The sequence below is a fragment of the Saccopteryx bilineata genome, chromosome 9, assembly GCF_036850765.1.
Source record: "Saccopteryx bilineata isolate mSacBil1 chromosome 9, mSacBil1_pri_phased_curated, whole genome shotgun sequence".
In the NCBI taxonomy this organism is placed as follows: Eukaryota; Metazoa; Chordata; class Mammalia; order Chiroptera; family Emballonuridae; genus Saccopteryx; species Saccopteryx bilineata.
In genome coordinates this window covers 8,973,549-9,000,908 of record NC_089498.1, presented here as the reverse complement: position 1 = coordinate 9,000,908, position 27,360 = coordinate 8,973,549, and the positions used below count along the sequence as shown (strand labels likewise).

The window sequence follows — 27,360 nt, the reverse complement described above, 5'->3', positions numbered from 1 at the left end:
AGCTTTTTTTTCATTTCCATTTGCATGAAATATTTTTTTCCATCCTCTTACCTTCAGTCTATGTGCATCTTTTGTTTTAAGGTGTGTCTCTTATAGACAGCATATGTATGGGTCCTGTTTTCTTATCCATGCAGCTACCCTATGTCTTTTGATTGGATCATTTAATCCATTTACATTTAAGGTTATTATTGATATGTAGTTGTTTATTGCCATTTTATTCTTTAAAGTTGTATTCCTCTTTTGCTATATTCTTTTCCCCCTTTGATCTGTTTACAACAGGCCCCTTAACATTTCCTGTTGCATTGGTTTGGTTGTAATGAATTCCTTGAGATTTTTTTGTCTGGGAAGCTTTTTATTTCTCCTTCAATTTTAAACGATAGCCTTGCTGGATAAAGTAGTCTTGGTTGTAGGTTCTTGTTCTACATTACTTTGAATATTTCTTGCCATTCCCTTCTGGCCTCAACTGTTTCTGTTGAGAAGTTGAATGTTATCCTTATGGGGGCTCCTTTGTAGGTGATAGCCTTTTTTTCTCTAGCAGCTTTTAATATTTTCTCTTTATCTCTTAGCTTTGGTATTTTAATTATGATGTGTCTTGGTATAGATTTCTTTGGATTTCTCTTTAATGGAATTCTCTGTGCTTCTTGAACTTGTGTGACTTTTTCCTGCATCAATTTAGGGAAGTTTTCAGCTATGATTTGATTGAACAAAATCTCTATCCCTTGTTCTTTCTCTTCTTCTTCAGGAACCCCTATGATGCAGATGTCATTTCTCTTTATGTTGTCACAGAGTTCTCTTAGAGTTTCCTCAAACTTTTTGAGTCTCTTTTCTTTTTGCTGCTCTGCTTCCATGTCTTCGTTTATCTTGTCATCTAACTCGCTGATTTGATCCTCAGCTTCATCCATCCTGCTTTTAATTTCTTCCATTGTGGTCTTCATTTTTGATATTGTATTTTTCATTTCTGATTGAGTCTTTTTTTATTATTTCAATATCCTTTTTTATACTTGCTATCTATTTAGTTGTTTGTTATTATCATCTATTGTTGTTCTAAGGTCTTTGAGCATCCTAACAATCATTATTTTAAACTCTACATCTGGTAATTTGGTTATATCTGGCTCATTCAAGTCCTTTTCTGGGGATTTCTCTTGATTCAATTGGGTTGCATTTCTCTGCCTTCCCATTTTGTCTGTGTATAAGAAGGGTTTGGCCTCTGTGTTCCCTAGGTGTAGTCTGTCTGCAGGCCCACCACCCCCTCTGCCGCTGCCTTGGGTATTCAAGTATGGGTGTTGCCGGCACTGGCTGTTTCTGACTGTTGCTGCGGTTTCCACCTCTCCTCTATGAGAGGGGCTTTGTTCATGTGCCCGGGTCTACAAGCCTCAGCTTTCACCCCGTCACTGCAGATGGGGCTGCACACTATGCCCAGGGCCACAAACCTGAGTACTGTGGGCAGGGGTGAGCAGCTTTGCTCAGCCGTGGGTCTCCACCTATTCCTGGGCTTTTGTTCCGCCCCCATGGGTGGAGCTGCGCTCACACATCAGGCTGCAAGTCCTGGCTCAGCAAGCTGTGCGGGGCTGCGTGCCCACACTCAGCTGCGGGTCTCTACAGATCCCAGGCTTTCACCTTTCCCCAATGGGTGGGATTGCAGGTGGGCCCTCAGCCAGCCGGACCGCTTTTGTGTGCCCCTTCTGCCTCTGCCGGACAAGACTGAGCTCATGCCAGGCCTCAGTCGTGACTGGCCTGGCTTCAGCCCCTGCCGATGGGACCACGCTTCTGCGTCTTGCCACTTCCTACCTTAGAATGAGCCCCCAGCAGTGTGGTTGGGGGCACTGCACCTCAGACCCTAGCACTCAATACTATATTCCTTAAGGCTCCCTCCTTCTAATTAACTCTGCTCTGAGTGCCACAGAAGAGCTTGTTTGGCTGGTGTCCTGCTTCCCTTTGCTGGTATTGCTGGTTCCAGGGGAAATATTTACTTCAGATCTGGGGAGTGACTCAGCCCAGGGGTTAAGGTGGCTGTCCCTCAAAATGTTTATGCCTGTGCCTCCTAGATTACACTCTCTTCTTGCTACTCTGGTCTTCTCCTCTCTCCCCATCCTCCAGAGCCCCGGGCAAGTGGTTGTGAAAGAGGTTTTCTGCGCAGTCCCTTTAAGAAGAATCCTGGGTCTGAGAAATCTGTCTCTTTCTCACAAACAGTATCTTGACTTGTTTCGCAGCTAAATACTGTCCATACGCTTCTTGTAGGATCTGGAGCTGCAGGCTGGGGCTTTGTTCTTGAGGCCCAGGACCCTCCTCTCTCCATTAAACTCTCTTCCAACCATGGGAGTCTCTCCAGGCTGCCGTTTGCTCTGAGGAGCTGGGCAGCCCTCTCCACATTTCCACTTTTCCTACCAGGCTCTGTGTGGCTTCTTTGGTGTTCCTTGGTTAAAGAGTCCTCTTAATTTAGTCCAGAGTTGGTTTTTCCAGATGATGGTTCTTAAAATTAAATTGTAATCCACTTTGGTTCTGGGAAGTGGAAGTTGGTACGTCCGCCTACTCCATCGCCATCTTGCCGCTCTCTCTGAAGGAAACTTTTGGGGTCGGCCAGCAGTGTGTGGGTTCCTGACTTTGTGCAGGAAGGATCTCACAACACAGTCCAGGTGATTCTGAGAGGATGTCTGTAAAGCCAGTATCTGCGGCCACCATCACAGCCACCTGGCCCATGCAAGTCGCACTTGATTTGGACAGATGGTAATGAAAGAGCAGAGCCAAGAACTGGTGGGCCATTAGCTTCAATCCTAGATTGCACCCAGCAGGCAAGAAATACACACAGTGGGAAAACACTTCCCTTTTCATTCAGGGCTCCCAAAGTCACTGACTTATCTGAGTTTCCTAGAATCAAAGGTTCACCAGCCTTACTCACCTCTATTCCCCATCTCATTCTCTATGCACAAAATCTGCATAAATTGGCTTCTCCTTCAGTAGTCCACCATCTTGGCTGCTTCTTCTCTCCTCCACGTGGCCTTTCTCTGCTCTCTTCCAGCATGGGCTCCTCTGCCCCATTTTATAGTGTAGAAATCAAAACTTTTAATCCAATATACAAATAAGGAAGTCTCTGATACAAAGTCACTTATCTGAGGCATAAATGGGATTCCTCATAAGAGTGCACCACCCCCTATCAAGCAGCAGTCAAGGGTGTGGGGAAAAGCTTAGTTTTAAAACTAAGCCTTAAGCTATAACAACCATGCATGCTTACAGCCTGTCCCCCATACTCAGTGCAAACTATAAGCGAGCAAACATATACATCATATTTGCAAACTTATTTGACCCACATTCCACCACTTTTGCTTGCTTACAATCTAAAGCACAGGTATTCTTGCACAAGGAAATTAGGCACATTACACAAATTGCAACAACAGCACAAACCATACAGTTTCAACAACTACAAAGGTACATTTCACCAGTCTCTGAGCACTTTGGCAAAAGCGCAAAATGTTCTCTGACTTTTTTCTAGCCATGGGAAAAGCTTCCCGGGGCAGGAGGAGGGCCTCCAACAAAGCCACCCTCTATCCCCATTAGGGTATTTCACATTGTCCAAAATCCGTAATTCCATCCCACAAAGGAGCCAGTGCCCACTCTGGTCATAGTCCAGGAATCAGTCCATGCACATGGGGCCTCAGCCACCCCCTCATCCCTGCCATCCTGGCAGGTCTTACACTGTCCCAAAGAGGAGCACATGGCAATGGCAGTCAGCATTTCCATCTCTGCTCCAGAGAGCATGATGGCATTCACCCTTTTGTTCCAAAATCACAGACCCACCAGGGGCATAGCAGGTACTCCTTGCTGCTGGGCTTTCACCTTCTGGAGACTGCAGATCACAACTCCAGCCCAATTCTCCTCATCCTCCAAAGAGGAACTGAAAACATCAGTTTCTGCTGCTGGGCCCCTGGCCTCAGCCCCGGCCTCCTGCCACTGCTGGCTCTTCACAACATCCAGGGCAATCTGCAACTCATGAACCTGTGATTCCTCTCCAGCAGCTGCTCCATTTCCAAGCAAATTTCACGAACCTGGTTGGCCTCCTTCTCTGGTGCTTGCTCCAGCTCCAGGGTTGGCATCTCTGTCTCCCACGTTTGATCCAGCTCCTTCTGCTGCTTGGTTTGCAGGTCCCGGGCAGCCTCTTCCACAGAGCTCTCGGTTTCCTCACGCATGGCTGTAAAAGTCAGCCAGCCTACGATCCCCAAAAGGACAGCCATGGGGAACCATAACAGCAGCCAGTCCTCTACTCCACCGCTCAAAGGTGGTGGTGGCTCCATACTCATCTGTATTGAATCCTGCCACAGACTACGCCAAATGTAAAGCCAGTAGCCACAGCCACCATCACAGCCGCCTTCTGCTTCATGGGCCTTGCAACCCCAGCCCCAGCCTTAGCCCCATTTTTATAGTGTAGAAATCAAAACCTTTAATCCAATATATAAATTAAAAAGTCTCTAATACAAAGTCACTTATCTGAGGCATAAATGGGATTCCTCATGAGAGTGCACCACCCCCTATCACGCAGCAGTCAAGGGTGTGGGGAAAAGCTTAGTTTTAAAACTAAGCCTTAGGCTATAATGACCCTGCACGCTTACAGCCTGTCTCCCACACCCAGTGCAAACTATAAACGAGCAAACATATATATCATATTTACAAACTTATTTGACCCACAACGTCTATTAAAGCTGGGGTCAGGGAAACAAGGAGGGCTTGCGGTGAAAGAAACAACGGGAGAGACTTAGGCAGGGCTGCTTTACAGGCTCTGAGCAGAGCCAGGACTAGCATAAGCTTTGATATGGGCTAAACCAGGATGCAGAACATCTGGGTTTTGGGTGTTATACTGAGTTTATTGAAGACAAGACTGGACTTTTTAACTTGGTGGGACAGATGGAGCCAAGACACAGAGTACCTGTGAGCAACCTTCTATTTTAACCTCATATAAATCTTACTGCAACAGCCTAAGCTTCTTTAAAAAAAAAAATTAAGATTAAAAAGTGAGTCTGAGAATGGGGGACTTGGGGACAGGCTCAGGGGACTAGCCCCCATCGAGCTGTTGCTGTCTTCTGATCCTCTGGTCGCAAGTCTCGTGAACTTAGAGCCTAGGACAAAGACAGGTTACTCAGAAAAGGAGACCCAAGGAGGGCACACACTGGCTTCTCTGTCTCGAGTGCTTTTCTCCACTTTCTAAAGGTGGGGCTTTACGGGGAGGTCTTGGAGGGATCTCAATAGAGTCTTCATCAGCTGTCCCAGGTGAGTCCTTTCAGGGCTGTGGTCTCCACAAATTGGTCAGGGGGTCATGAGTCACTGCAGCTGGCACCGCTGCCTGGTCCACCTGGTTCTGCTGCTTTTCTAGGCCTGGAGCTAAAACCCAGGGTTGGCTGACGCGTTATCTCCAAGGAGGAAAGGGCAGGGCAGGGTCTGGATGCCATCAGCAGGGAAATGCTGGGGAGGAGAGGCCACGCCGGGGGGTGAGGTCTGGCACCGGTTCTGCCATTGTTAGGACCTGGGCTTTCTGTCCTGGTGACCTGGTTCCGGCTGTAGACTGCTCTGCCAGTTTGGTCAGCCCTCTATCTGTTTCCCCATTTCACCTGCCAAGGACTTTTCCTAGCACCACCATCACCGGTGCGCAACCAGATCACATTTCCTGGCCTTCTTTGCAATTAGACTTGCCTTGCGGTTAAATTCTTTCTTCCAGTGGAATGTGAGTGCAAATACGGAGTGCCACACCCAGGCCTAGCCCAGGGCCCCGGGCCCCCACGGCCACTGCTCCATGCTCCTCTCCCCTCCGGCTGACTGCAATCAACGCCCACGACATTTGACAACAGGAGGTAAAGGTGGCAAAGCCACCACCATGTGGAACAGGGATCAGTAACCTCTGGCCCATGTGCCAAATCCAACCCAACACCTATTTTTAAAGTAAAGTTTTATTGAAACCCAGCTGTGCTCACTTTCCTGGTATCATCTCTGCTGCCCTTGCTACAATGGCAGACTTGAGTGGTTGCCATAGAGTCCCTATGACCCGAAAAGCCTAAAATACTCTTCTGTGAAGAGTCTGCCAGCCTCCTGGTAGATCCCTGAATGACCATATGGAGAAGAGCCACCTGGTTGACCCGAACAGCACCCCGATTCTTTTCATATGCAAAAAATAAACCGCTGAAATCCTGGGACTGTTGCTACCATCACTTACCCTAATTTCACAATACACGCTTACATAGCAGGAGCTAAACGGGGAGGTTGCCCGTGATGGTCTGATGGAGATGGCACGAATGCCAGCTGTGTGTGCCATGTCAGATGACCATTTATGCCCATTAGGTCCCGTGGAGGGAGCAGCGCTCTTCCCCAGGACCTAATCTCAGTCCAAAATGTCCCACAAGGGCTCTGTCTCAGCAAGTCCTAGGGCCAGATCGTCCCCAGGGAGTTACCATTGAATTACAACATAGCATCAAGTTCCTTGAGATTTGTGAACAGAAAGTGATTTATGCCCAATAATCTGACTGTCAAAAGGAAACATTCTCTGAAGCTCAATGAATTAGCCGCAGTCACATTAAACCTCAAGCCAGTCAATGCCTGGCCGCCCAACTAGTGATCATGGTGGTGAGCAAGGTGTCTCTGCCCTTATATTACTGACCACTCGCAATCTACTTTTCTCATTGAAAAAATTATTTTCGGGGACACACTGTTGTAAATCAACTAGAGGTGTTATTACTTATATTTTCACATCCACTTTTTATTTTTAACATCACTTTAATTGTTAAAAATGCAATGACACACTTTTCCATGCCTCCCTTTATTCGTAGCAAGTTATACAGGTCTTCCATTTATGGGAATAATATAACTTTTTTTTTTTTGAATGAGGAGTATTAAAGAGAATTACCCATTGAAAGAAAACTGCTAATAATAGTACAGATGGTATGCTGATATGGCAAAATAAAAAAGTGTGATGGTAGCATGAGAATAACCGAGGTTCCAGAAACACTTACCTGTGTCTAGGCTGCGCTGGAAAATGTCATGGAAATCTAGAGTCAAAGAATTTTGAGTGCACGAGAGATCACCTGTCCTGTAGCTCCTGTCTGCTTCTTCTTCTTCTTCTTCTTCTTCTTCTTCTTTTTTCTTTTCCTTTTGTGACAGAGACAGAGAGAGAGATAGAGAGAGGGACAGACAGACAGGAAGGGAGAGAGATGAGAAACATCAATTCTTTGTTGTGGCACCTTAATTGTTCATTGATTGCTTTCTCATATATGCCTTGACTAGGGGGCTACTACAGAGTGAGTAACCCCTTGCTCAACCTTGGGCTCAAGCTGGTGAGCCTTGCTCAAACCAGATGAGCCTGTGCTCAAGCTGGCGACCTCGGGGTTTCAAACCTGTGTCCTCAGTGTCCCAGTTTGATGCTCTATCCACTGCGCCACCACCTGGCCAGGCCCCGTCTGCTTCTTACCACTACCTTTCCAGAAAGAAACCCCTAATTTCAACCACTGGGCTTCCCAACTTCTGGTCTCCTGGTGCACTGCTCTCCACCGTGATGTCTATGCTGATTAATGCCGTGATGAATGGCCCGAGCCGAGGGAAGGGCACAGGGGGACACGGACTCACCCTTGTCCAGTGCTTGCTGGAGTCCATGCTCTCCATATCCCAGCTGAGTAAGTTGATGGAAATGGAGAGGTTGGGAAGCGGATGTGGAGCCCCCAGGGGCGTCTTCTCTTCTAGGACCTGCCCGACCACTTGGGAATTAAGGCCAGTTCCTGGGATTTTACTCTCCAGGTCATCTCTTTCCGCATGGGAAACCTTGGGGAGTTGCCCAAAGGAGAAGCCACATTCCTCCAATCAAGTGCCACTGAAACAGCAAGCTCTGTGTCGCTGACAGCTAACATGACACAAGGGGACTGTGCACGTGAGCAAAGCTGAGGTCTGGCTTTGGGCGTGGGGGCCTGCACCCTCACCCGTCACTTCGGTAGAGTGGTCGTGAGCCAGGAACGGGCTTCCCGGCTGCAGCCAGCCACCATGAGGTCTGCAGGGGGCTGCCTCCATGTGCAGAATAGGTTGGTGTCACAAACAGGCGTGTGATTGAACGGTGGGGTCGGAAGAATAATTCATCTTCAAATGCTCTGTTTTGCTAATACAGCACCCTATTATCTTTATAAACTAATAATAGCCAGGACTGTGTTTCCAGGCTGCAAAGGCCAGTGCGTGTGTGTTTGTGTTGTGATGGTATGTGTGCGTGATGTGTAAGTGATTAGAAATAGCCTCTTTGCTTACACAACAACCCAGTTGTCTCATGTGGATAGACTAGAGATGTGGGTGCTCTTTATGACCCGAGTTTCTTTCTTAGACAGAAGGGAGGACTCAGGCCCAGGGCAGTTTTTAGAGAAGCGCTCATCTCTGGGGACTGACTTTCACGCTGTCACAAAGCCCACACCCCCACCACAGGAAGTTAGAGACTTGTCCTAAATTCCCTGGTTAGGCTGCTGTGGGGCTAGGACTCGCTCAGGAAGTTTTCAGGCTGGTTCTGAGGGTCGTCAGACCAGAGCTTTGCCTTGTGTACAGGCACCTGCTTGTGTCAGCCTTGGGACGCTCAGTGCGTAGTAAGAGTGATGTCCCCAAGGGAGAAAACCTTATGTAACCAAGTTGTTTTGACAACTCCCGGCTAATGGTAATCTGAGTGCTCTGTGGCTGGTTCAGTGAAAAGGGGTGTGGCCTTGAGGCGCCAATAGCCGGCCTGAGCAAACTTTAGAAGAAGCTGTGCTTTTCTGCTGGCTCCTGATTAGGCTGAACGGTGGCAGCGGCAAGAACGGGGGCGGCCAGGAGCTGAGAGGCGTACTGCACAGTCCCTCAGAGCTGCACAGAGACTTGCAGGCCCCCCACGGGTGCTGTCCCTCCACGATGTGGTTCTGCATTCTGGTCCTGGCTTCTCTTGCCACTTCCAAGGCTTGGGGTGAGTCCTTCCGAAACACAGACCATGGGGGCACATTTGGAAATCTGTGTCTGGTGACGGCTAGGGCGCCAAAGCGGGGTCACACACAAGGTTTGCTGAGTTTTATAGGAAATTCATTTATGCATCTTTGAACGGATGGGCTGAGATCCTTGTAGCCTCATCCTATGTAGGACTGAGTTTGGCTGTATTTCTCTCTGTCACCTGTAGCGGCCGCACAGTTGGGGGAGGGCGTGCTGAGGAACAGAACGCTCAGATAAGGGATGGACTGGAGCAGGCACGGGCAGGCTGCCCCAGGGCCGGGCGGAGGCGAGGTGTCCCTCAGGAATGCTCAGGTGGAGAGCTGTGGGACTGCCCTGGAGTGCCGAGTCGCCTCAAGTTCAACCTGGCTGTTCAACCTGGCTGGTAGAGGTTTTTGGTAGAGGACCTAGGACCCGGACCGAACTTTCCAGCCTTTTGTTGTTGAAGGAAAAGGAGCAAAAGTTTCTTCTTCCAAAGCTACTTCCTGCTGGCGAGGGTCTTTGAAGCATTTAGGGGGAGGGGATGGATGGGAGTTGGCTGGTTGTCCATGTCGGTCCTCTGAGGGCCCGGCTTGGGTCCGGCATGAAGTAGGGGACTGAAGCGTGGCTTGAAGTAGCCTAATCTCTCTGGTGGATTGGTCTGTAAATGCCCTAAGGCGGTCCTGGAGAAAAGAAGAGGGGGAAGGTCCCCCCTGGCGTGCAAGACAGGGTCCAAAAATTCAAGCGAGGAAGAGGAGGGTTACAGGACCTGTGGGGGGTAGCCATGCGTTCCAGTTGGTTTTGTCTAACCCAGGGTCCCAGGTGTTGGACTGATGTCAGCCTGTCGGGATGCGGTCCCTCAGGGAAGAGACCCGACCTCAGTGGTCTGGTGGAGGGAGGCCACGGCACACCCAGCTACTCATGTTCTCTGGTGTGTGAGGAGCTGCCATGGATGACCAGGTGTGGTCCGCATCAGGCACGGGTCGGTCTGGGATATGGGGAAAAGAGAGGTGCTCTGAAATAAAGAATGTCCGAACACGGACGGGTGGTGTCTTGCTCAGGCAGAGGCAGGACAGCGGCAGGACTCAGTTTGGTGCTTTTGGCCAGGGTAACATGTAGAGGTGACATGAAAGGCTTGAGTTCGGGAGGGAGGGCGAGTCCGTGTCGCTTGGTGAGATAGTGAGTCAGAAAGATTGTGGGGGGGAAAGAAGCTGCTGTTGGCTGAGCGTTTTGCTGTCTTGTGTGAGGAGGGCGGCTGCTGCTGGAGCCCGCAGGCAGGTCGGCCATCCCTTCACAGGAATCTCAAGTTGGTTGAATAAATAGGTCAGGACTTGCAGGTTTGGCCCTAGATCAGGGGTCGGGAAACTTTTTGGCTGAGAGAGCCACGAAAGCCACATGTTTTAAAATGTAACTCCGTGAGAGCCATACAACGACCCGCGTACATTACGCATGATCCAATAAAAATTTGGTGTTGTCCCGGAGGACAGCTGTGATTGGCTCCAGCCACCCGCAACCAGGAACATGAGCGGTAGGAAATGAATGGATTGTAATACATGAGAATGTTTTATATTTTTAACGTTACTGTTTTTTTTTTTTATTATTAAAGATTTGTCTGCGAGCCAGATGCAGCCATCAAAAGAGCCACATCTGGCTCTCAAGCCATAGGTTCCCGACCCCCGCCTAGATCTTGTCCTCAGAGGCTGCAGCTATTCCCGGCCTTTCATCAGCATCAAGTTGGAAGGGCTTGGTGAGATCAGGGAGAGAAAGGGCAGGAGCTGAGACAAGGGCTTGATGGAGTTTTTTAAGGGTGGAGAAATACTTAAGGTGGGATCTAGGGACCCTGATAAAGGGCCCTTAGTCACCTGATAGAGGCCAAAGCCGGGAAACCCAGATCCAAAACTAACCTGCAAGTCTGAGGAAAGACGGAAGTTCTCACTTTGAGGAGGATATGAGGTTTATTTCTGGGTCAGTTGCTGCTGCTCTGTGTTGAGGAGTGATAGTGAGTCCTCAGTAAGTGAGTTGAGGAATTGAAATTTGGGCCTTTTTAGGGGAAACTGTAACCCTTTTTTTAGCTAGGAGGTTGAGAAGGGCGATGGTGTGTTGTTGTGATAACTGATAAGCGGGCTACAGAGAAGGAACCCGTCTACATATTGGAGAAGCACACTAGGGTTTAGACCTGAAGCAGAGAGGACAGAGGCCGGGTCTTGGCCCAGGAAGTGGGGGCTGTCTCGGAAGCCCCGAGGGAGGACTAAGTGAGATGGCCAGACTAGTGAGACGAGATCGCTCCAGGTAAAAGCAAACAGGTTTAGAGAGTCTGGGTGCAGGGGGATGGTGAAGGCAGCATCCTGAAGTTCCAGGACTGTGCAGTGGGAGGTCCTGGGGGGGAGGGTGAAGGATAAGATAGTGTAGGGATTGGGAACAGCCGGGTGGATGGGGGAACCACCTGATTAGTAACCCTCAGGTCCCGAACTAGGTGATAGGAACCCTCTGGTTCTTTGGTAAAATGGGAGCATGGTCTGGTGCCTTGGTAGGCTCCAGGAGGTATTGTATGAGCAATGAGGGGCTGTAGGCCCTTCTGGCTCTCTAGGGAGGAGGAGTCTTATGGCTGACACGGGTATGAAGGAGGGTCTTTTTTTGTTTGTTTGTTCGTTTGGGGGTTTTTTTGTTTGTTTGTTTTTGGGTTTTTTTTTGTATTTTTCCGAAGCTGGAAGTGGGGAGAGACAGTCAGACAGACTCCCGCATGCGCCCGACCGGGATCCACCCAGCACGCCCACCAGGGGGCGACGCTCTGCCCACCAGGGGGCGAGACTCTGCCCACCAGGGGGCAATGCTCTGCCCCTCCGGGGCGTCGCTCTGCCACGACCAGAGCCACTCTAGCGCCTGGGGCAGAGGCCAAGAAGCCATCCCCAGCACCTGGGCCATCTTTGCTCCAATGGAGCCTTGGCTGCGGGAGGGGAAGAGAGAGACAGAGAGGAAGGAGGGGGGGTGGAGAAGCAAATGGGCGCTTCTCCTGTGTGCCCTGGCCGGGAATCGAACCCGGGTCCCCCGCACGCCAGGCCAACGCTCTACCGCTGAGCCAACTGGCCAGGGCCTGAAGTAGGGTCTTTTAATTGAATTTGTACTGGGGGATGGTGGCGGGCTACCGATGGTGGTGGGGTGGGTGTGTCCCTGACTAGTGGATAATCTGGGGAGGAGCTAATGAGAACTCTTCATGTTCCGGGGTCCTGAGGAGGAGGAGGAGGAGGAGAGAGGGGTCTGAATTGAAGAGCTGAGGTGTTAGTATAAGGGAGGCTCTGAATTTGGACCAACTATCTCATCCTAGGGTGTGGGCTGGACAGCTGGGAATAATGAGGGGAGAGTGGGTAAAGGGGTGGCTGCCTAGACAACAGAGGAGGTGGGGGTGATCAGTGGGATGGAGGGAAGACTGTGGGCCCCAGTAATCAAGGTGGAGGAAGGAGACAGTGGCCCCCAAAATTTGGAGAGTGCCAAATTAGTGGTCCCCATATTTGATAGGAAAAAAAATGACCTTAGCAGCGACCTGCAGAGTTAACTGAGGCTCTGCTGTTGGGATGGAGATGTGGAGGCCTGTGGCGGGCAGGGCCCCTTCAGTCTTCCTCCCCCGGGCGCTGCTGCATCCAGGCCCCTGCTGGGGAGAGGCCCGGGCTGGGGAGGGGCAGCCCCTCACCACACCGCCATGAGGGGCTCCTGGACAGTCTGACTCCCAATGGCCCGCACCACCCCCGAGAGGGCCGGTGGCTGGTGGCCTGGGATGGGACCGGAGTGGCTCCAGTTGTCTCCTGTCTGCACTTAAAGCAAGCTTCTGGGGGAGGGCCGGAAAGTCCCTGCTGAGGTTTTGGGGGCCTTTGGGGTCTTTTTGTGGTTTTACTCTCTGGGAGACCACCTTGGCAAACATCTGTAAGGCCTGGGTGTGGGCTCTGCTCTGTTCTTCTTCCCAATTATTGAAGTTAGAATTCTCCTCCTGATGTCCCTTTTTACCGAAGTATTTTCCAGCTTCTCTGTAATAAAAAAGGCCGAAATTAGGTGAACTAAAATTTACCTAGCAATTAATGTTTCAGTATTATGTGTTATTTCAAAATATCTAGACAGTCAATAATTACTGTCAAAACTCACTAATTTAGCAAGGAACAGCAGATGTAAGCAGATAGATCTGCTCACATGGCTACGATATTTTTAAATTTTTTTCTCTTTTAAATAAGATTTACCTTCCAAAAACTTGCATTTTAAAAAATGATGGCATAGAGGCCCTGGCCGGTTGGCTCAGCGGTAGAGCGTCGGCCTGGCGTGCGGGGGACCCGGGTTCGATTCCCAGCCAGGGCACATAGGAGAAGCACCCATTTGCTTCTCCACCCCCACCCCCTCCTTCCTCTCTGTCTCTCTCTTCCCCTCCCGCAGCCAAGGCTCCATTGGAGCAAAGATGGCCCGGGCGCTGGGGATGGCTCCTTGGCTTCTGCCCCAGGCACTGGAGTGGCTCTGGTCACTACAGAGCGACGCCCCGGAGGGGCAGAGCATCACCCCCTGGTGGGCAAAGCATCGCCCCCTGGTGGGCAGAGCATTGCCCCTGGTGGGCGTGCCGGGTGGATCCCGGTCGGGCGCATGCGGGAGTCTGTCTGACTGTCTCTCCCCGCTTCCAGCTTCAGAAAAATACAAAAAAAAAAATGATGGCATAGATAAGATGAGGTGGGCTTTGAGGTCCTGCAAAACTTGACTCATGAAACAAGGACAGTTGTCTTTAACACCTCAAGGACTGGGTTGCCGCCCAAATGTTGGCAAAGTACTGACGAATTCATTCACCCATTTTAGGAGTATTTCTATCTGGATATATTTTTCTTTCAGGCTGTATAGCAATTACACAGAGATCTGCACAGCTTAGGGTCCTGCCCGAGAGCCATAAAGCCTTGGGTATACGGCCCAGGACTGGAAAAACAGGTCCCGCTTCAAGTTGATCAGTCAGCTAGAATAGGGCCTCACGGACTTGGGTGGGACCGAGATTAAGCCACTTATTTTAAAACAAAGTTCAAGATGCAAAGTTCAGACAAACGAATATCTGCGAACTAGGTCCCCCAGAAAGAGGGACTGAGACACACAGCTCTTAGAACCGAGCTCGAAACCAACCAGTAGTGCAAATGACCTTTACAGGGTCCAGATGACACAAAGCCTAGGCCGCAGAGAGAGCATTCCCAGTGTGCAAAGAATCACAAGAATTGCAGACAGACAGAGGGATGGATGAGAGCTCTCAAACCGAAATGGACTACATACAAACAAGTCAACTACAGTTCAGAGACAGGGGCATGACATGCCAATAAAACCTGATTAAGCCTAATAGCAGAGTTGCAAGCTTGGCCCTTATGGGATTAAGGGTGAGGTTGGTGATTGACTATGATCCCCGGAAGAGGCTCTCGATGGGCAGGTATCCCCAATGAGAGCCAAGCCACCTGGAGAGAGAGAGGGGAGTCCCTTAGGTCAGATGTCCCCGAGTCTAAGGAGTCCCAAGCCCGGAGGAGGATGAGTCTTCCATCCCAGCGCCGGGAGAGAGCAAATGGGAAGACATGGCAGAAGGGATCGTAGGGTACTCACTGGAATTGATGACCGGTGTGGACAGAGAAATCAGCAATGGAGAAGAGACATTCCCAATGTCCGGCGTCCTCCTTGGCTGGCTTGGGAGGGTCACGAGGGAAGAAGCAGGTGTAGATTGGGCCCATGACCCTGAGTAGGATTTGGAGGTAAGCCTGAGGTGGTCAGACACCGAGGTGCTGCTCACGTGGGACCCTCCCGGGTTTCGGCACCAAATGTTAGGTCGCCAAGGGGGTGGGGACCACACAAGGCTTGATGAGTTTTATAGGAAATTTATTCATGCACCTGCACACAGACGGGCTGAGACCTTCGTGGCCTCATCCGAGATAGCACTGAGTTTGGCTGGATTTCTCTCCACAGGCAGGAAACCTCTATCACCTATGGCAGTTAAACAATGAGGGGGGGGGGCATGCTAAGTGATGGGGGGTGACTAACGGGCAGGCTGCCCCAGGGCCGGGCGGAGGAGAGGTGTCAGTCAGGATTGCTCAGGTGGAGAGCTGTGGGACTGCCCCCGTGTGCTGAGTCACCTCAAGTTCAACCTGGCTGGTTGAGGCTTTGGGTAGGGGGCCCTGGACTCAGACCGAAGAGTAACAAGGTGGGGGTGATGCCTACAGGGCCAAGGTGTGACAGGTGCATGACTGGCAAGTCCCCAAGCAGTCCCCAAGTCCTCAGGAGACGCAGGGGTGAGGAACACTGGAGACCACACTGCCCACTGCCTGCACTGGGACCACCCACTAACCGCGTGCCCCACGAACTAGGACTTTTAGGAGCTCAGTTTACTTCCCCCTTGCTTATGAGTCCAGATATGGCCAAATCGTGGTGAGTGGTGTAGCACAATATTAATACTGCCTCAGAGGGCGTGTGTCCCAGACGCAGCTCCGCGCTTGGTAGCTGGGTGTCCTTGGGCAAGGCATTTGCTTTTCTGTGCCTCCTTTTTCCCTCTCTAAAATGGGGGGGGGGGGCAGCAGTATTGCCTCCCTCCTGAGGCTCTTGTGAGGATGAAATGGGTTGTTTGTTTTCTAAAGAGCACAATGTCCTGGATGAAGGAAGGGCCATGGAAGAGTCCATAAATAAAGGGGCGGTTTTGAGGTAGAGCGTATTCACAGCATATTCATGGGAAGGCCAACCGATCCAGAGCCACTGTCATTGAAAACACAGTTCATTCCTCCCAGTACCCAAGAGGAGAGAGGGGGCCACACCACCGTGGTGGCCACAAGGTGGAGCGCTGGGTGGGTCGGGAAGCAGAGGAAGGACAGAGGAATTGTGGAACAAGAGCCTTTATAGTAGTTGCAGGGTAAGCAGGTTTAAGATATGCAAATAGGCCATTTCAATGGCCTTTGTCAGGTACCTGTCCTTGGAGGGATTAGGGCAGGATGATAGTAGCCTGGGGTGTGAGAGCCAGAGAACAGTGTTTGTATGTGGAGGGGAGGGGTGAGCAGTCACAGATTCTGGCGGCCGGAAGGGCAGCTTCATGACTGTCGCTAGGGATTGGTTAACTCGGGCAGGGGTGGTGGCGGGGAGCCAGTCCCTGAGAGTCAGCAATACCTCAGTGTCAGTCAGTGCATCAGAGTACAGAGAATAAAGGACACGGTTAATACAAGGGAACTTAGAACACATCGAGGCCGTTTTATAGATGCAGAAACTGACACTCAGAGAGGGACAGGCACTAAAATTGTGCTCTGGGACCTTGTGAACTGAACTGAAGGGGTCCGTTTGCCTGTGTGCATCTAAGCCCAATGAAACTGAAACGGGTGTTTGTAGCCAAGAAGGTAAAGGTTTATCAAGGGATGGCGCCATGCCCAGAGTCACAGGTCGCTCATGCTCCAAGACCTGGCTCCCCAATGGCTTCCAGGGCATGGGTTATATAAGGGGAAAAAAATCATTAGTCATGGTGACTGAGAGAGTCAGGGTCATGGTCTCTTCTGATTGATTAGCGCTAGGGTAGGGGCAGTTGATCCTTGCATTTGGTCTTCACGTCAGCCATGGAGTTACTCTGCCCAATTTCACAAGGATTTGTTCTGTGGGATCATTCTGCTTTCCTGGGTCCGGAGCTGAAACACAACTGAGGCCAAGACATTATGTTTGGTTTGATTGAAGACTCTGTCTCATTAGTCCCAGGACCATGTCCCTAAGACTTCTGGATGCTGACCAAGAACCTCATTGTCCTGAGAGATTAATGATTAAGCATAAGGAGAGGGAGGTAGGTGAGTCAGGGCACTGGGTGAGGCTAGGTTGAGTCAAAGGGGAAAAAAGACCAGATTAAAGAAAATAAAGTTTCTGCGTGGTTGTACTCTCTCTGGCTCCTGGATCCACAGGGCGGCGGCCATCAGGGCCCCGGCAGCCCAGGCCCCGTGTGGATCTTACCTTCTTCCTGTGGTGTGCACTCTGAGAGGCCTGGAATGGTGCTAAGGGCAGCGTTGGAAGGGAGCCAGGTTAGGAGTGGAATATTCCCTACCTGCTGGCTGTCCCCTGGCAGGGCCGTCCCATTTCCCTCTTTAGAAAGTCCATCCGGGCCCTGTCTGGTGGCTCAGTGGATAGAGCGTCGACCCAGAGTATGGATGACCCAGGTTTGTTTCCTGTTCAGGGCACACAGGAGAAGTGACCATCTGCTTCTCCCCTTCTGTCTTCCCTTTCTCTTCCTCTTCCGGTCCCACAGCCAATGGCTCCATTGGTTTAAGCATGGCTCCAGGTGCTGGGGATAGCTCCATCAGAGCACAGCAGCTTCAGGCTCTAAAAATAGCTCAGAACTCAAGCATCGGCCCCTGATGCAGTTGCCAGGTGGGTCCCGGATGGGGCGCATGCGGGAGTGTGCCTCATTATCTCCCCTCCTCTCACCTAAGAAAAAAGAAAGTCCATCCTGGCTGCCTCCCTTTCCTCGGTTTCCTCATCTATAAAATGGGCATATTAATGTCCACCTAGCAAGGCTCGTGGGAAGAGTCAATGAACCAGAATGGCCATCTGGGACATAGGAAGTGCTCCACACATAGACATTGCATTACCCTGTCTGGTAACTGCTGCTGCTACCATTATTGTGTAGGGCTCCCAACCCACCCACCCACCCTTTTCACCCTTCCCAGTTAGGGGGCCTGTGCACTTCATGTCTCTTGAAAGTTATTACTGACTTCACAGAGGCTAGGCTTATATCAAGGCTGGTTTCTTCTCAGACTTGCCCCCCTCTCCCCGCTTTGAAGCACTTGGTGCTCACCGCCACCCCACCCCCAGCACGGTGCCTCCTCCCACCGCTCTGATGGCTCTTAGTCTCAGCTGCAGCTTTCCCGAGATGTCCCCTCCTCTCTCTCACACTGGCCTCCTCAGTGACGTCACACACATCCGTGGTTTGCACCATCCTCTTCAGGTAGATGATTCCGCCCTGCCCCCTCACCCGGCCCCCTCCGGTCTTAAAGGGCCCACTTCCGGTGGCATCTTCTCGCCCAGATGTTTCCTGACCTCCCCTTTGCACCTGTCTGAGACAGACCTCACTCAGCATCACAAGTCAACTCTTTGATCTTCCCCTTTCCCTTCCGTGTCCCCCACATCTGGTCAGGGACCAAGCGCTTCTTCGAAGTTCCTTATAGACATCACTGGATTTATTCATAGAAAGATCCTTCTCATTATAAAAAAGAATCTCTGTTCAATGCAGAAAACGTGGAAAGCCACCTGCAACGACTCCGCCCCTTGATACCTTGATGTGCGCACTTCCCAGGAAGTCCGTCTCGCTGCTCCTTGTAATAATCAGCAACCGCAGCGAAGGAGGACCGCCTGACTGGCCCCGGGGTGGGGTTGTCTGTTCAGAGCACGGGACGCGGATGCTGTGCGGCAGCCTGCGTCTGCGTGCGGTGTCTCCAGTGCCACCGGTCGTCTTCTGTAAGACCAAATCTGGGTTCTTCTTTGTTGTTCTGGCTCCACGCTTTGAAGGAGATGTTGGCTTTTTGTCCGTATCTGAAGGGGAGCGATTGGGAGGATGAGAGGCTAGAAACTGTTTCCGAAGGAGCGTGCTTGAACCACCAAGCCTCCTGGAGATGGACGGAAGGAGTGTGAGGCCGGGCACGATCGGGTGTCTGGAGCTCAGGGTGGTCCCTGTCTGGTAGAACCAGGCTTGATACGGAAGCGGCAGGGAGGTAAACTCAGCTCCGTGAGGAAGAACCGTCTGCTCCAGAGGATGGAACAGGCAGGAATCTGATGCCTCCCCCCTCTCAGCGACCCTGGTCAGCGCCACCTGAAGAAGCCCTTCAAGCTGACCCTGTGCTCTCCTGCCCTCCAGAGCTGTTCACTGCTGCTCACTTACCCACTCAGCGGAGCCTGACCCCCTCGCTTGGCATGCGACAGCCTCCCAGGCACGAACCGCTCCTATTCCGAGGTGGTTTTCCAGGCCCCATAGATCCCTCTGGCCCAACCGGTCATTCTGTCTTCCTCGGGCAGGTCTTGCGTTGTGGTGTCTCAGTTCGCCTTGGCACATTCTCATCTCAGCTTTAAACCTCTGTACCCCCTGTTCCGTCTCCTCTTGTCCAGTCCTCCCCACTGAAAGTGCCAGCACCCAGGTCACCGCCTCCATGATGCCACCAATCAGCGGGCCTTGCTCCCTCTTCTACCTCAGGACACCGGCCACTGTCCTCTTCCTTCCCAGCAGTGTGGTCAGGTGTGTACGTGGCTCATTCTCCCTCCGAGGTCCCGACGTCTGAGAAGAGGGGCCGCCTCCTGTTCACCCCGTCACCCGGCGCGCTGCTCAGCGCCGGACTCTGGTGGATAAGGGTCCGCAGGGGCTCCTGAGAGCGGGAACTGGGGGTCTCGTGCACGGCCGGCAGCGCCCCTTGCGCTGATGTTTCCTTTGATGCTCTTCTACCTCCAGTCCCCCTCTGCTCCTTAGGAGAAGCCTGTGAGTCAGAAAGGACAATCCCCACCTCATCTCCTCTTCTTGCCTAAGAAGACACGGAGGCCTAAGAGTTGAGGGGGACTCATTCAGGGTCACAGGTGGCCAGGCCTTCCTGAACTCGAGTTCAAACCTTTCCCCGCTGACATGTCCTCGTTTTTCTCTCGACGTCCACAGGGCACCCACCTCCGCCGCCTGTTGTGGACACCATGCAGGGCAAAGTCCTGGGGAAGTATGTCAGCGTCGAAGGATTTGCACAGCCTGTGGCCCTTTTCCTGGGAGTCCCCTTTGCCAAGCCTCCCCTGGGAGCCCTGAGGTTTGCCCCTCCACAGCCTGCAGAACCGTGGAGCTTCGTGAAGAACACCACCTCCTACCCTCCTATGTAAGCCTTGGCGTCTCCGTGGGGTGCTTGCCTCCAAGGCAGGCAGGAAGCTGCCGCGGCAAGCCTCTGAGCAGCTTATCCAGCGTTCTGAAACCCCTAAGATCCGACAGGCCCTTAAGAACATTCCAGAGCCCTTTGTTCAACAATATTTATTCAACAAATATTTATTGAGCACCTACTATGGGCCAGGCATGTTCTAGGTTCCTGGGCCCCATTAGTGAATGAGACATTTCAACCTTCATGGAGCTTTTGGTCTAACAGGGAGAATTAGACAATACACAAGATGCAAATTAATAAGTAAATTATGTGGTATGTTAGAAAATGATAACATTCATATAGAAATTTGATTTTCTGAAAAAACAATTGAAATGTTGAGCAGGTGACGGGAATCAGAAGTAACGATTCTATTCAATATTTATTGTCCTGTCTGGAACTTGGCCGTATTGGGGGAGTGGGTGGGCCAGGGGGCGTGTGGGTGGGAGTGCGGTGGGGTGTTGACCCTGCACATGCTCACTTCCCAGGTGTGTCTAGCTACCTGGTCACAAGCAGAGCAATGGTTGGTGTGCCCCAGAGACTTCTGTTCTCTCTCTCTCTTTTTTTTTACAGGGACAGAGAGAGTATCAGAGGGAGGGATAGACAGGAACAGACAGACAGGAACGGAGAGAGATGAGAAGCATCAATCATCAGTTTTTCGTTGCGACACCTTAGTTGTTCATTGATTGCTTTCTCATATGTGCCTTGACCGCGGCCCTTCAGCAGACCAAATAACCCCTTGCTCGAGCCAGTGACCTTGGGTCCAAGCTGGTGAGCTTTTTGCTCAAACCAGATGAGCCCACGCTCAAGCTGGCGACCTCGGGGTCTCGAACCTGGGTCCTCCTCTTCCCAATCCAACATTCTATCCACTGCGCCACCACCTGGTCAGGAGAGAGCCTTCCGTTCTCTTCTCCTCCTTTCCCTTCTCTCGTCTTATCTTCTCTTTCTCTTACCTCCTTCTTCCTCCCTCTCTTTTGCTTCTTCCCCATCCCTCTTTCTCTCCCTCCCTTCCTTTCTTCTTTCTTTTCAAAATAATATTCCGTTTTTATTTTCCAACTGCCAATGTAATGCCTGCTTATTACAGAGAAGTTAGGTAGCACAGGTAAGTAAACGTAAGGAAATGAAAGTCGGATGTGACTCCATCACCTAGAGAGAGCGGCTGGGCAGATTTTAAATCGTTTTTCCCCGTTTCTTATCTGTTGCATATTTTTTCCCTTAAAAATAGAAGCACACTACACAGATCGTTTGGATGCCAGCGTTGCTCATTTATAAGTAGTATGTCATGAACATCATTCTATGTCATTAAATGTCATAGCCTGACATTTAATAGCTGTGTTACATTGGATGTTAGACCGTAGTTTATTTACCCTGTCTTTTTTTTGGGGGGGGCGGAGGGTCTTAAGTTGTTCTTGATGTTTTTGATAATATAAACAGCCTGTCCCTAAATCTTGACGCACATTTATGAATACTTCTGGATAAGTTCTAATCGACGAGATTTCTGTGTCAAAGAGTATGCACCTTTTCTTAAATGTTCCTCCAGAAATGTTCCAGCCACACTCTTTCCATTGACATATGAAAACCTTCCTTCACCAAGTCTACGGCAATGCTTAGGGTTACTAAGAAAATGGTGTTTGGCTATTGGATAGGCAAAATAATTATGGCTATTATTAACTCCTTAACTTATTAATTACACAATTCTAATTAACATGATCAATGTCATTAATAATATTAATTATATATGATTTTGCTATTTATTCTGCAACTGAATACTAGTGAGGACCTCTTTTTCCCTTTTTTTGACATTTGAATTTGAATTTCTTCTTTATAGGAATATTATGTCTCTTGCTCTTGGTCAGTACTGGATACATTGAGACACAGAGATGTTGTTCATAATGTCCTTGAAAATATAAGCACTGTGTAGTATGGCTCTTACTGGCTGTGTGACCTCAGGCAGGCTTTATAGCTCCTCTGTGCCTCTCTGTATTCTCATCTCTAAAATGGGGATAATAATAGAACCGGTGTCATGGGGCTGCTGTGAGGACGAAATGAATTAGGACCTCAGGAGTCCTCTGCACCAGGCACACTGGGAGGACTCAATGGAGGTCACCAGTTGTCATCTGTGCTGGCTCCTCACAGTCTGTTACTAGGGCAAGCCACGCGCTTGCCTGGGATGGACGGGTTGATGATAGAATCCTAGCATGTCAGCGCAGCAAGGTCCTTCCAGAAAGCACGCCCCTCACTTAGACCTAGCAGACTGGGGCCCGGAGCACCCAAGGTCACCCAGCAAATCAGTTCTCCTGACATTGCCCTACAAATATTTCACCCCTGACCTGTCACGGGCCCCAAATGTCTGCTGCCATTTGAGTGACTTCTGATGGTTAATGGGAGTCTCCTGTGGACTGTACCACCTGGTGTACCTGGTGGAGGAACACGACCACCCTGCACCCACCATGGGAGCCCCGCCGAGAGCAGGGCTGCGTCCCGGGCACGCGGACTGTCATCTCCCAGGAGGGGCAGCGGCCAGGCAGCGTCCTGTCCTTGACCCAGAGCACCAGAAGGCTCCAGGACGGGGAGCAGAGCCAGGCCTTCTCACTGTGCATGGTCCCGGGAGATTTTAGTGACCCCCCCCCCAGCCCGATAGCTTCCTGTCCACTCCAGCGCCTTCCCTGTGGTAAGAACCTCTGCCCAGGCCTTGAGCTCTCGGTCTAAGACCAGCCCGAGCACAGGAAACGGCTCTGTCTTAGCTCTGGTTGAACCTCAGGACTTGTCCTTTTCCCCTGCCCCTCCCAGGTGTTCCCAGGACACGGTGACAGCCCAGGTGATCACAGAGACATTTTTCAACAATTGGGAGACCGTTCCTCTCACATTTTCTGAGGACTGCCTGTACCTGAACATTTACACTCCCGCTGACTTGACGAAGAAGAGCAAGCTGCCAGTAAGTGGCATGTCCCGGCATTGGAGAGAACCTTCTGGAGTCGACCAGGGAGGAGGAAGGCAGCGTGGGGTGGAGTGTCACCATCATGGCTATCTCAGGGGCCCAGGGCTTCCCTTACCCAGCACAGCCGGGCCGCGTGACCGCAGGAGCACAAGTTGTCCATACCTTGACCCAGCCTCCGCTCCAGGGTGATGGATCGCAGTCCCTCTGCCTGGTGGTGGGCAGAGGCCAGAGATTTAGGGGGGACTGGTGCTCTGGGAAACCACAGGCAGGAGAACCTCTATTAGGGACACAGGCTCTGGGACTACAGGCTCTGAGTTTTAATCCTGGCTCCACCTTGGTTAAGTGCCTCAGTCTTCCTGTCTCTGAAATGGGCCAACAGTAGTCTACCACATGGAGGGTTTATTTTAAAGTGCTTAGAACAATACTTGGCCCATCGTTCTTGTTAAGAGGTTTTAATTTTTTTCATTAACAAAATAATCATGGTATTGTTATTTTAGTCACTCTCACTTCCCTGCAAAGGGAGCTCTTTAAATGCAAGAGCCATTCATTACGACTTCTTGCATCCACGCTCATCCTTAATTCTTATTGATGAAATTCTATAAGTTTTAAGATCACGTTCGCCAAATGATTGAAGACTTCTTGAAGGAGGTGGCTTTTAGACTGGGCTTTGGAGGATGGTGGGGTTTGGGGATGCAGAGGAGGGAGAGGAAGGGATGTTAAGAAGTCCTGCTGGGAGCACGTATGCTTCTTGGGATAACCGTTCAGGCGCACGAAAGACTAATTCACCGCCCAGGAGGTGACGAGGCTGACACAGAAGGGCTGCCACAGGCAGAGTGTGCCGAGCTGGGCGTGGGGTCCAGGCATGAGGATGACAGGTGGGTTTGAGAGAGGATGACAGCCTCGGCCCTGGCTGTTCCCATGACGGTGTTCTCAGCCTGCTCGAACTTTCCTGGGCGCTGATGAACTTCGGAGAATGGCGTTCTTGAGACATGGTCAGGAAGTGGGTGACCAAACCAGACAGCGTCTTGGGGTCCTTCCCACGTGCGCTTCCTGTAACCAGCGTGGCCGTCTCCTTCCTGTCCAGGTGATGGTGTGGATCCACGGAGGTGGCCTGGTGTTAGGCGGGGCATCGCTCTATAACGGGATGGTCCTCTCTGCCCATGAAAATGTGGTGGTGGTGACCATTCAGTACCGCCTGGGCCTCTGGGGATTCTTCAGGTAAGAGATTGGGCTCTCCTCACTGCACAGGGGCCCCCGAAGTGGGGGTGCTAGCACCCCGCTCTGGTCATGTCAGCCGCTAAGGAGATCTGCGCCAAGTTCTCCAGTAAGACATCCAGATCCCTTCAGAACTGCACTCCTCGACCGCCTCACTCCCCAGCCGCACTGCTCCACTGGCCTCTGAGCTTTTGCGTGTGTCATTCCCTCTGCCTGGAATGCCTCTTCTAGCTGGCGCACTCCTATTCATCCCGTAAGACCCAACTCAAACGTTACCTTCTCTGAAACACTCACCTCCGTTTTCCCTGTGCTGCCACAGCGCATGGCACACCTCGGAAATGACAGCCAGCGGCACGGCAGTTAGAGCCGCAGTTGAAACCTCTTAGGTCTCGTCTCGTGGGGAAGTAAGGAAGGGCAGGCTGAGGGCAGGAGCCCCTGGATGCTTACGGCTGACGGGACGTGTGGCTGGAGCTGCGAGGCCTTCAGAACATCTGACTGCAGTGGACAGCCCTCCCTGGGGGCGGGGGGTGTCGGGGTCACTCACCCCGTTTCCTTCTGCATTTGGCATATGCTGAGTCAAGGCTAGAGCCTCCTCCACCGAGTCTCCGTGGAGACATGAACCAGGTTTCCTTAGGACACAGTGACTGGTAGAGTTTAGAAATGTGACGGCCCCAGGACTTCCGACCCTGAGATGGCGGATGGGCGGGCTGGAGGTGGTGTGGGGTCTCCCTGGAAAGACCCACGGGGCTGGAGGAGGGTTATCCTGGGCGAGTGGTGTCCCAGGATGCCTTGGCTGCACTGAGACGCCGCCTGTCTCTCACCTCTGGCCCCCCTTCCCTGCTCCCTGTGATGTTAAAGCTGCTCCATCTGCTCTTCACGCTTTCACGGTCTCACCTCTGCCCACACCAGTCACACTTCTGCTCCGACCAAGCCCCTGGGCTGTCCTGGGCGAGGTCACTAGTGACCCCCCCAGCTCGTGCCCCAACCTGGGCAGCAGCCACATGTGGTCCCTCACACTTCTGCTCTGACCAAGCCCCTGGGCTGTCCTGGGCGAGGTCACTAGTGACCCCCTCAGCTCGTGCCCCAACCTGGGCAGCAGCCACACATGGTCCCTCACACCTTTGAAGTGCTTCCTTCTCTTGGCTCCTGGCCACCTCCATCCGACCTCAGGGACTGCTCTTCCTCTCTGTCCTCAGGACTCTCTCTGTGTCCTGGCTGGTTCCCTGAGTGACCTCAGGAGGCCTTTTCACACTCCCTATTTTTAGCCCCACCTTATCCTTTGAAACTCAAATGCACAAAATTAACTATTTCCTGCCACCTCCACCCCGCATCTAAAGAGCACCTCACGCATGACATGGAGAAACCGAGCCCTTGACTCTTGCCCAGCAGCACTCATTTCCCACAGCGCCCCCTGCTGGGCCACTGGCAGGTCCATCCTTCCCTTGCTCAGCATAAGAGCCTTGGGGTCATGCTGGATTCACATCGGCAAATCCTCTTGGCTCTACCTTTAATACGCGTTCAGTATCCACCTACTTCTCACCACCTTCCTTGCACCCACCCTACTCAGAGCCTCTGACACGTGTCTCTCGCCTCGGTTGTTGTGATAACCAGTTACTTTTATACCATGTCCGATCCAGACAGTAGCCAGAGTGATCATTTAAGACAAACAGAATCATGTCATTCCCAGCTTCTCACATTACTTATAATGGCACCGAAGTGCTGACAGAGACCTACAGGGCACTCTCTAGCTGCATGTTCTATCCTCACACTTTCGTTCACTGGACCCCAGGGCCTTTGCACTTGCTTTTTCTGTTGCCTGGAATTCCCTTCTTTGGGTATTTGCAAGGCTCTTGTGCTCATTCATTCAGAACTCTACTCAAGTGCTGCTGCCTCAGAGAGGCTTCCCCTGGCATGTGATCTGAAATAAGACCCCCACCCCACGCCCTTTCCCATACTGTTTTATTTTTCCTGAAAGCATCTTCACTACCTGGTGCTATATTCTATGCGTATCTGTGTATTTTGTTTTTGACCTATTGTGTGAGCTCTGTGTAGTTAGAGATTTTGCTTAGTTTGTACTCAGATGTGCTTCTGGCTCTGAGAACAGTGGTTGACCCATGACAAATGCTCAGTAAGTAGACGCCAGATGAATGAATGTTGAGCCCTAAACAGAACCGTGCCATCGGAATGGAAGGCTGGTGAGAGCCTCCCGTCAGGGCTGGGGAAGCTCCGCTCATTCCGGAAGGCTCACCCAGGGCCCCAGCCCCTCCTGTGGTCCCGGAAACCCTGCCATGATGACTGCCCCACCCTCACACCTCTCTCTCACTCACAGCACAGGGGATGAACACGGCCGTGGGAACTGGGGTCACTTAGACCAGGTGGCTGCCCTGCGCTGGGTCCAGGAGAACATTGCCAACTTTGGAGGCAACCCAGGCTCCGTGACCATCTTTGGAGAGTCAGCGGGAAGTGCAAGTGTCTCTGTCCTTGTAAGTGTTCCTGGCCCCAATGTGGCCACCTCTGGGACCCCTCTGAAACCAGAGGGTCTAGCCATGGTCACCTTTCCTAGCAAGACCTGGATTCGAGGCTGGCCCTCCTCTGTACAGAATCAGATGATGGAGAGCTGATGACCAAACTCTCCTTGGCCCCCAGGAAGCGCAGGGCTCAGCTAGCCTCCTGGGGCCGTAATGACCTGCAGCATTCCTCCTCGGCTAACTTGGATGAGTTCTCTCTCTCTCTCTCTCTCTCTCTCCTTCCTAATCATTTTCACCTGAGGACTCACCTCACTTCCCTTGGGGAGTAGGGGTGGGCATAAATGACGAAGAAGAGGAGGCAACCCTGAGAGCTGGGCAGAGTGTCACTGTTTGGGTTAAAGTCAGGTGGACGTGTCAAGAGGACGAGAGCACTAAGAACAAGTCAGGGGAGGAAGCCATCTCTGCAAATGAGGGAGAGGGCTGGGCGGGGGGAGCAGGCGAGAGGGAGGAGGGGAGCGGCAAGGTGGGATGGGGGTGTGGGCGGGACAAGGGCCATGGGGCACAGACACACCTGGGAGCCTGGTGTCGGGGCTGGAGCCAGGGGAGTCTTGGAGGGCAGCAAAGATGGAGAGCCAGATTAGGAGGTGCTGGGAGCTGGCGAGAACCCTGCCCACTGCCTCACGGCTGTGAGCGGAGCATCAGCGCTGTAGGGAGAGTTTTAAAACAGGTTTGCTTTCCTAGCTAAGTGCTCAGTGGGAACTTTTTATATTTTGTAAAGTAGAGGAAAATGAAAAGTGCCAATAAACCCAAACAAGAAAAAAAGGTCACCCACAGTCTCATTACCCAGGGACTAATCACGATGGGCATTCTGACACTGACTTTTCTAGTCCTTTTATCGATGACTCACCTTATCATTCATTTACCTATCTATTTA

General features: G+C 51.5%; 1 protein-coding gene and 1 long non-coding RNA gene across 3 annotated transcripts in view; both read left to right on the top strand.

Annotated features, from left to right (window-relative positions):
* Positions 1 to 8,748: 8,748 nt before the first annotated feature.
* Positions 8,749 to 27,360, top strand: part of CES1 (carboxylesterase 1) — a 33,620-nt gene continuing 15,008 nt past the window's right edge. Inside the window, exons 1-5 of the mRNA XM_066244227.1 lie at positions 8,749 to 8,935; positions 19,568 to 19,772; positions 22,596 to 22,740; positions 23,828 to 23,961; positions 26,288 to 26,441. Of these exons, the coding sequence (XP_066100324.1) occupies positions 8,884 to 8,935; positions 19,568 to 19,772; positions 22,596 to 22,740; positions 23,828 to 23,961; positions 26,288 to 26,441 (690 nt within the window). The 5' untranslated portion in view covers positions 8,749 to 8,883. The remainder of the gene's footprint in view (positions 8,936 to 19,567; positions 19,773 to 22,595; positions 22,741 to 23,827; positions 23,962 to 26,287; positions 26,442 to 27,360) is intronic.
* Positions 9,201 to 19,026, top strand: LOC136313700 (uncharacterized). Of its 2 annotated transcripts, none has more exons than XR_010727171.1 (3): positions 9,201 to 9,267; positions 17,180 to 17,301; positions 18,164 to 19,026. It is a non-coding gene; the product is annotated as an uncharacterized lncRNA (long non-coding RNA). The 2 variants fall into 2 exon arrangements; XR_010727170.1 differs by lacking the exon at positions 9,201 to 9,267 and adding an exon at positions 16,722 to 16,955.